The 10,547-nt window shown below is 30.6% G+C and overlaps 1 protein-coding gene across 1 annotated transcript; it reads right to left on the bottom strand.

The window, feature by feature from the left end:
* Positions 1-7,952: 7,952 nt before the first annotated feature.
* Positions 7,953-10,298, bottom strand: LOC148618733 (somatostatin receptor type 2-like). The gene has a single exon (XM_088576898.1). It carries the CDS (start codon positions 10,027-10,029, stop codon positions 8,635-8,637), a length of 1,395 nt encoding a protein of 464 aa, XP_088433024.1. The 5' UTR covers positions 10,030-10,298; the 3' UTR covers positions 7,953-8,634.
* Between the last annotated feature and the right edge of the window lie 249 nt (positions 10,299-10,547).

A 10,547-nucleotide genomic window follows, 5' to 3' on the forward strand; every position in this document is an offset into this window, starting at 1 on the left:
GAAACTCAATCAAAATCTAGATAGTTGTGCTGTACTAAATCTTTTTTTCCAATAGGATATTTTTAATTGAAAACAAAACGTTGACTATTTTATCGAAAGTATGCTTTTTCGATTAGAATACGGTATAAATAATTTTTTTTATTTATTTATGTCATTCTGAAGCTTAGAATCTTTCAGTCTATATGGTCACATATTTAGTAAAAGAACAAAACTCGATTAAGTATATCTTAATTGGTTGTAATTCTGTTGTTTAATTTTCATTAACACAGACTTTGTTCTTGATTATCTTTTATGTTAGGAATTTCCTTACCTTAAAATTCAAATCAAGCAAAATCATGTCGACATTTGCAGTTAGATAAATACGATACCAATAATTGAAAATTCAGTCGTCTGACAAATTAATACAAGGGAGAAATATATTAATCGCACAGCACAAAACCAACTTAAAAAGTAAAACCAGAAAATAAACAGCACAAACCTAATAAAAATAGGGGTCGAACTCAATTTCTTACTGCTCAGATTTTCTGTTGGTTACTTTCTGAAATAGTTTTCCGGTGTATTGTACGTGTTTAACCTTTGTTTTAGTATTTAATTGAACGTCCAATAAAATTTCCCTCTCCACATATTATTCCGGATCATTTGTAACATATTTTTGTGTTTATTGTACACGCGAGCCATCTCTCTTGGCACACAAGCTATATAAAGTCAGAAAAGTCATGTTGTTTTCATAGGGGTATTTTAACGAAGCCACATATCCTAAATCGATTAAATACGTAAATGAAAAGGCAGTCTTTTTTGCCGTGGAAAATATTACATTAATTCTATATTCATAACGAATCAAATATGTATATAATTCTTTTGTAGAACATTTTTTGTTTCAAATTTGTGTTACGATACCACTTGGCTCAGTGGTTCCATATCTAATATATTTATTGTATATTATTGATGAGAAGTACTTACAACTGTAGTTATTCAGAGTTATTTTGTATATGACAATTAATGAAATATTGCGTTCAACCTTCGATATTGTTATTGTTTTGTAGATCAATTTTTTTTTCAAACGACAAACCAAGATCCTTAACACGACCAAAATAATAATAATAATAATAATAATAATAATAATAATAATAATAATGATACTACTAATAATAATAACGTAAGTAAAATAATACTGAGCTGTTATGAAACCAAAATTGAATTTATATGGTAAATCGTATTGTCAACTTCATGGTGTTACCACAATTGCTTGAAGATTATAAAGTGAATTCATCTGACTTTAAGCATACCCATTTACTACCATAACCTGGAAGAATTACAATGTTTTTATGTTTTGAACCAATGGTTTCAACTTTTCATTTCTCCCCTTACAGACATAAAAATATATTAGTCCATTAGTGGTTTATCATTTTATTACTTTCTTGTGTATCTTTGTGCTTCATTAACGAGGGTCTTTTATACCTTTATCTATTGTTCAATATCTATTGTTCATATTATTTGACAATAACAATAAAAAGGCCATTTATATAAACTGATATTGTAATGATCACTTAATGAGATATAATTAGAATAAAATCCCCGCAATTAGATATTTTCACGATAAACTTCGTAACACCAATATATACTTCAATGACAATTATGTTTTACCGAGCTGAAAAAGGTCATTATTTGGTAATTTCTCATTTATTTATATATATTGAAGCGAGTAGATAGTGCTTATACTTGAGGAATAATACTCTAAAATCATCACTTGTAATGAAGAGGCCTCTTTTACTAGAAACCCTTATAACACCAATTTTACATTTGTGAATTTCTGTAGTGGTACTTATATATTTAGCCTCGGTGATACAATAATGGTCTTAAATAAAAAAAAAATGGTTTTATATTTTGATGACGTATCGAAATTGTTATTTCTTTTTTTCCCTCTTATTGTTCAAATTGATGTTTGGCTTGTTTCGGTGTTCATTTTCTTTCATTCACATAAGATCTCGTAACTATTAGTAATACATTTTTGATGGTTTTTTTTTAATTTGAGATACACAACCATCATTTATATTGCGTTTTTTTTTTTTCAAATTGTTGTACTTATTCATTTCAAGTATAAGATCAAATTCTCAAATTTCAACATTTAATTGATAATGGCCTTGGTTTTATGATAATTTTTCTTTACTTTATCAATTTTCGGATGTTTGTGACCATTTCCATGTCATCTGCTACGCTTACAACATGATACTCGGTTAAAAATGAATGATCACTCTCTAATGCCAAAAGTGTTCGACACGTGTCTCGGAGTGGCATTATTGCTGCTAGATTGTTACCGGTTTTATTCACTTGACTTTTTATGAGCACCTCGGTGGGTGTTTCTTGAAAAGCAGAGGACGCTTACCCTACCGGTGCACCTGGTCCATGCTCCCAGTTTTTAGTGGAGTCCGAGTTGCTCATTTACTTTTGTTACTTTGTATGTGTGATTTTAGTTACTTTATGTTTTTTGTTGTGTATGTCTGTTTTCCATGTCTGGTCTTTGTCCCTGGATTACATTCTTTTGATTACCGCTATAACCTTGGTTCCTTTGATTACTCTTGCAATATTGCGAATGCAGCTGGCGGAGAAGGACATGCCTACCTTCCAGGGCACCACCTGAAATTACTCCCGACTTTTTGTGGGAGTACATATTGCTAGTGCTGCAGATTCAGTAAAACGTTTTGTTTCCCTTATTTTATTATTATTTTTTTTATGTGTTCCATTTAGGCGATGTTTTTTTTTATTATGACGTAACGTATTTGAATGATGCCACCGCTGACGCTTCTGTATTTTTTGTCGATAGTTAATCTCCATTTTCATTGGCTGCTTTTGTACATGTCAATTTCAATCTAAGAGTAAACTAATATCGCCATTCATTTAAATCAAAAACCGAATTCTTTACATTTGTAAGAAGCTTTACAAGAGAAGAGATTAGTGACTCCTTCCTAATTATTATTTGTTCATTCCAATATATGGTTTAACTGAGAATACACTTCACCAAAATATATAGGAAGTGTTACATTGCAAACAACTCTAACGCTGTGCAACAAGGATGTCTGTCATGTTTAAATAATTTCACTTACTTGATAACTGCAACAGCAATCTAAAATATTTCTTTACTATTCTAACAATAACTAATATCCATAGAGTTTTTTGTCACCCAATCTTTCTCGAATTAAAACAAATTGCTACATGTATCAAAATGTTTTAAAAAAAAATCTCACTCCCGATTACCATATAGTAAAAATTATTTCTTTTTTATTTTGTCGTAATAAAATAATAAAATGAGTCATTTGCTACTTTTATACCATTTGAAATTTGTTTAATTACATGTATTAAAGACATATTCTTTAGCTCTGTATCGATTGTATTAAATCTTTGTAAAATAGGACACTAAAACGCCTTTGTTGTTCGCAGAATTTGAATGGAGTTTTTGTTGAAACACTCAGTTGTAGTATTGCAATATTTAAATTCATTTTGTGTAAGCTAGTCTGTTTGTTTATTAATTTAACTCATTTTGAAAATTATACAGCTATGGAGTAATTTTTGTGTATGATATTGCAATATCAATGAAAACAATTACAGCTTCTGAATTCAACATTTTACATTAGACATTAGAACATCGCGATACTGAAATGCTTTAATTTTAAGACGTTATCTGACATTATATCCATAAATATGTATGATATACAATATTTCAGTTGAAGAAATGACTTTCGTTGAATAATATTTAGTTCCTTGCCATCAAGGGCATATGATGCAAAAGTATGATTATATATTGATGAGTGCAATAACCCACTATTCACTCAGATGAAAGAATTTTGTTGCATCACAGTATAAACCTGCCTCCTGTGTTTCATGAAATAAACTGATAACAGTAAGATTGGTCCGAATCAATGCATACATATAATATCATATATACACCAATAACAGGAAAACATACTTTAGAGAATAAGTACGACTTCTTATTTGCATGAAGGCTTATATACTTAAGGAAGATACTGATATACGACACTGTCGGTCATGACTTTAGATACAAATGATACATTTGATTTATGAAATAGTCATTGGCTGTTTGGTATAAGTAAAAACCTGTATTAAAGAAATGATTATTTGTATTTTCTGTATTTGTAAAAAACATTAATTTGAGTCATTGACCGTTGTGCACCAGTAAAACAAATATAAAATGCTTGGACTTGGTTTGTAAAAAACTAATTTTGATGTGGTCGAACAAGGTTCAGTATTTGAAACATGTTACTGAATAAATAACAAGCAAAAATGAACAATGTAAACAGGTGATAATTGCCTTGTTTTTCAACCTCCAAAATAAAGCGACATTTTGTGTCTGCAAAAGCTTTCAATCCTCTCAAGTTTTGAAAGATTAATTAGATAATGAAATGCAAGTTCGTCAGATATTTATACTAAGTCGTTTGTGGAATATAATAGATCAAATAAATCCTTGGAAACACTAAGAGTTATCTATTACGCTTTAGAATATTCACTAAAATTGGTTGAACTTTTTATATATACCTAAGATGTCGTTTGCGTTATTTCTCATGTAAATCCAGTTCTAAGTTCTAATTTTTGCATTATTTTATTCAAGTTAAAAGTGAAGGTTGGAAACAAATCTGATTGAGAATTTTATGTCATAATTGCAATGATGAGAGTGCTTTTTACAATGCCATTTAGTAGTGAAATATTAAACGAAATGCTCTGATAATTTTGGCACAGACAATTGAAAATGAAAACAGAATAATTCATTTTTTCTTAAAAAAAATTGATATTTCGTATGTGTTGATGTTTGTTTTGGTCTAAGTCTATTTCACTCTCTACTAGCAATCTCTTGAGTACTTTAACTTATTTCATTAGAAGCAGGTTATGACATATATTTGCTACAATGTCTAGATGTTGAAAGCATTTGGTCTTTGCTTTGTTTTGTAACCAGTGGCTAATTTAGATAGGCTAAGATGCAAAATTCTGTTTTGTTCAATACAACTAATTCAGTTTTTACAAATGTAAAATACGACGGGGTAATTCACACATTGGCACTAGCAATCGACTTAAACAAAGGTAGATAATGTAAATAGTATGGAAATGGTGGAAACATACACATTACATGAAGATAAAAATCACCTTAAAACATAGAATAATTTAAACGGTGAACGGTTCATCTTGATAATATCAAATTATGCAAAACTTAAAAATTGTTATAAGATTTGTAAAGGAAATGAAATGTCTTATGAACCGATAAATAAATACATTTGTTTTGTATCAGAGACCGAACACACAGATGATCGTCGAGCTTACAATGGTGACCAGGAATCCTGGAAATGACTGATTTAGTCTACATGTTTTTGATACCTCGAGTTTATACGATGAACAAGTTAAAGATTCATATCAATGTGACATTAAAACTACAGACCACATACGCTAGATCGGTGCGAGTGTGAACATGAACAAATTGAAAATGGAGTCTACAATCACAACTTATTATGTTATGGTATACAATGAACCAAATCATGAGAATAACTGAACAAATATTGATTTAGGAATCATGCCTAAGAGTTATGTCTATTTAATATCATTTAAACAAATTTACAAATAAGTCGTTTGAAATTGTGTGTCTGAGGCCTTTTTATAATTGGAATGATTGAAAAATGAAAGGGTAATGATAAATAAGTCCTACAAAGCATCTGCTAAAGGAATAAACGATATACAGTATTGTATTAGGACATTACCTTTTTATAAGTAGTTTTTATAACTCATTAGCCGTTATTTATTCCAAAGCTGCAAATTGTATTATTGTACTATTCTAATAATAGTTTTGAAAAAAATATATTTTATTTTTTTAACAATTATTCTGTGTTTGTTTGGTCATTGTTTATACAAAATGAACTGTGTTAATTCCAGTTTCAAGCACAGATAATCTATTAACCAAGATAATAAGAGGTAATATTATTAATTCTTTATTTTATTATTCGAAAATAAAACCACGACGTTGCTGATTACAATTTCACAACTTAAGTTCAGTCTTGTCTCGTAGAATTAGGATATCTTTTATGGTATATTTCCTTTCTTGTTCTTTTGTTTTTTTCATGGGCTTGGTTGTTTTTACTTTGTTAAAGATTTGTTGTGTTGCTTTGTGTTTGTTTTTGCTATTTGTTTGTTTTTTTCTGCTTTGTTTCTTTATTTAATATAAAAACCGTGGAACTTTTATATGCAACAAATACATACGTAGAATTTTACGCCTTAGAGTAATCATTTAGCTATTTCGCACTAAAAATAAGACGCCTTATTAAAGGTAATAAAAATAATGATTTCTTTTCTAAACCATTATTATTTCTAAAATGAAATTTACTGTAGCTTCTCCTTGGGAACTGAGTTATGACACTTTCTACAAGGAATTCTTCGGCCATTACAATGCTATTATTGTCGCATTTTTTCAGGCATTTTAAATTAGCCTAATTGAAAAGCCTCACTCTTTTGTATAACTATAGTTACACTTTTTGTTGTCTAAAGTGATGTTTCTTTGGCTCTGTATGTATTTCCTATATACGTTAATTAGTCAGATATCAGGTATCTGATAACAGTAGAATGTCCTTGATCAATGGTATTTTACATAAGAGTAAGCAATTATCTTTGTCACTGTTCAAATAACACAATTGTGTTCCGGCTAAAATGCAGCATTGTAAAACATGGTTCATTTTGATTTATGTAAATATTTACGTCAATACTGAAGAAATCTTCCTATGTGATGAATAACTAACGGAATCCAGTCAAAGCCATACAAAATATTGATAATATTTCGTGCATTTTGTATATACTGTTTTAAAGCCAAAGTTATCAAGGGTACTCTGTTAACAAAAATAGAAAAAAAAACATTGTATGATAGATTTGTTCGTCGAAAGTGATAACTTTTATATGAAGTCATGATCACATTATTAAAACCCCTCCCTCCAAAACAAAACAAAAGAAAGCGTAACCCCCCCCCCAAAAAAAAAAACCCCCCAAAAAAACAAACAAACCCAAAACAAAAACAAAAACAAAAACAAACAAACAAAATAAAAATGATAACAAAACAGTACTTCAAATCCTTTATCATGAGCGTGCTATATCAAAAACACTTATTTGTATAGCATTTTAAGCCACCTGAGGATGCTAGTGTTTGGGTGTTTCACACAATGGTATTCGCGGTATTATAGTTATGTTTCTATTTACGTGTTATTCATTCGATGCATGTATGATATGAATGTAACGGAGAGAATTTCAAAAGTAGAAAAACTGTTAATGCATTTATTGTTGCGAACATGCCCTTAATTTGTTGATTTATTTTGCTTATGTTTTTTTTCTTTTATTGTAATGTAAATTTATAGTCATTTATTTTGTTTGAAAATTACTTTGTTATCAATGACAACTGTGACGAACATGTAATGCTAAAATTCATGATGATTGTGACAACAAACAATTTTACCGATCACATTACAGTAAGTGCGTCAATAGACCTATGAAGTAAATAAACGGTTTAATTTCTTTTGTTTTGCTATTTTGATGTTATTTCTAATAACGTTCATCTCGTGATCTTTTGGTTTTGGATTTTCTTTATTCTGAAATCATGTTTAAAAAATACTATACAATACAATACTTAAGATTGTTTCCATACATTTTTAACATCATTGTTTTTTCTCATTATTAGATTCAAAATAAACCGCTAAATGCAGTTTTTTTACCGGCTTTTCTTTGTATGTCCAAATAAAACAGTGTATCAAAATTCATTACATTGTTGTTTTCTTGGAAATGGACTTCACGTGAGTCTGTATGATTGAGATAACTCAGAATGTTATAGCTCTCCTGAAGTTAACAAATTCAAAACTTTAGGAACTAACGAAAGTTTGATAAACCAAAAATTAGATTGATTTATCAGTCTGAGTTGAGTCAACTAGATATTAAAATCAGTCTTACAAAAATGCTTCACGTCTAAGTTCTTAATTTATGTGACCAGTAGATAATTGCTCTATATAGAGTGCTTAAGTTTTGTGTAATGGAATAAACAGAACCATTTCGTTTTGGGTACTTGAAAAGAAATGTTAAAATTTAAAGGATTTAAAATGAAATAACTATTCCTTGTAAGGCGAGTGTAATTTAAAGGTTTGTGTAGTTGCTTTTTTCCTGACATATGTTTTATGATAGACCATATTTCTCGGAGTTTTTAACCCAATCAGAAAACATATATGCATACAAATGTTCAGTAACTATCACATGAAACTTAGAGATAAACGAAAAAAAAACCTCATGTAAAGCGTTTTTAGGATCAAAGTATCTATTTTACAACTTGAAACACAACTGACAATACATTGGGTTATTGTGAAGCTAATTGCAGACACTTATATTTTATCTGCCATGTCCCTGGAGGGAGACAATGTATCAACGGTAAATAGAATGAACATTACAAAATATGGTTGCTGCACACATAATTCTAATTGTATATCTAGGGACTAATCTTGTTAATAAGTGACACTCCAATAATTAAGGTATGTTACTGAATCCTCGCCATAATGTTTAGCATAATTCTAAGAAGCATGAATTAAAATTATTTTTGATTGAGTATCGTGAGAAGTTTTAATACAATTTAGTCTGACTACCACGATCTATGTATGTCACAGAATTCTTGTCGTCACTTTCATCCTCCGCCATCAACGATTTCTTAAAGTCGTTTTCAACGTTGTGATTAAGCAATGCGGAATTTTCACCAGGAATCACATCTTTTGAAGCATTATAATCGGTTCCGTCATATACATGACAATCGTTGTTTGCTTTATGGTTAATTGATGTTTCCGTGTTAGTATAGCTGTCACCCATGACAGACTCCGATTCCGACAATACCCGGTGTTTTATATTACCGGTTTTCGCATCCATTTCAATGTTTGTCTGCTTTGTTTTTGCACGCGCTCTGATTTTATCGAAATGGCTTTGTTCCTCCATCATTGACTTGTTTCCGCTGTAAGAACTAATCTGACATTTGAAGGCCTCTCTGAATCCTTTCCGGAAATGTTCGCTCAAGAAAGCATACAAGATGGGATTAAGCATGCTGTTTGCGAATGTCAACACGGTCATGATATTAAACACGACGATTTTCCAGTATGGCAATTTACCTGATACCTGTTTAATAGTCAAATGAACTTGAAAAATCCAGTAAGGCAACCAGCAAATTACATAAACTGATATAACGGTTAACACCATCTTCGTAACCTTTTTAGACTTCTTTCTCCTTTCTGTGGATTTTTGCTTGTTTGCTGGACCAAGCGTTTGAATCTTGATAATAACAAGAATGTAAAATATTGAAATCAACGACACGGGTACTGCAAACCCCAACATGAATGTATACCAAGTATATGCCTTATCCGCTGGTACTATTTGATCTTTTGGCCATTCTATAGTACAAGTTTGTTTTCCATCAAACAAAGAATTTGGTATGGTATTGCTATACAATATGATCGGCAACATGACTAATACTGAAATTAGCCAAATGGCGATTATTGCCATCATAGAGTTTAGTGGTGTTCTGTATCTCTGAGACGCAACTGCGTGGCAAACAGCAAGATATCTGTCGGCACTTAGGGCTGTCAGTGTGAAAATTCCAGTGAATAAGTTAATGGAATAGAGAATGTTGTAAATTTTACACATAACATCTCCAAATAACCAATAACGTAACCATGTTGTCGTCATTAATAAAGGCATACTTATAAGAAATATAAAGTCAGATATAGCTAAATTAACAATATACATGTTAGTTACGGTTTTCATATTTGAGGATCGTAGAATCACATAAATTACCAATGCATTTCCAAACAATCCAAAAGTGCAGATAATTCCATAACACGAAACTAAAGCCACAGATATTCCATAATTAAATGGTGGTGTTGTCATATTATGTTTTGCATTTTCAGTAATGTTTTCGAAAAAACAAGTTGAATTATTCATTTTTTCTTCCAGTATGAATCCGGTTCCAACCATTTAGAAAGAGTTTCGGATTTCCATGGATAAAAAAAACAAAAAACAAAACAAAACAAAACAAAACGTCCTACCTGCTAGGAGAAAATGTATTCCATGAATAATATATAAACGTGTTCTTAATCTCTTTTCTTCAAATGGAGTCTTCTTTCAAGACACAACATTGTCATTGATAGTACAATCCTATCATTGTCATTATGCTTGTTGGTACATTGAATGTATCTCTGTCGCAGGAGAGTTGATAACTGGTCTTTGATTCAACGTCAATTCTACTTTCTCTGCTGTTCCGTCGATCAATAGAATCCCTCCAATGACTTCGAGTTGATTCTTACTCAAGCCTAGTATCTTATTACAGAACTAAGTAGTAGATTTGTTCACCTGCTAGCTTGAGTTTTGACAGGTGCACGTTGTAACTGATTCTGCTGACATTGGAATTTTTTTGTTTACTCAACTATACAGCCAACTTGAGATCCGTTTTCATAGTTCAATGAATCTCTTTTAAGGGCTGATTATTCATATCT

The sequence above is a fragment of the Perna viridis genome, chromosome 4 (assembly GCF_037379345.1).
Source record: "Perna viridis isolate PV_CMFRI_1.1 ecotype Kerala chromosome 4, ASM3737934v1, whole genome shotgun sequence".
NCBI lineage: Eukaryota > Metazoa > Mollusca > Bivalvia > Mytilida > Mytilidae > Perna > Perna viridis.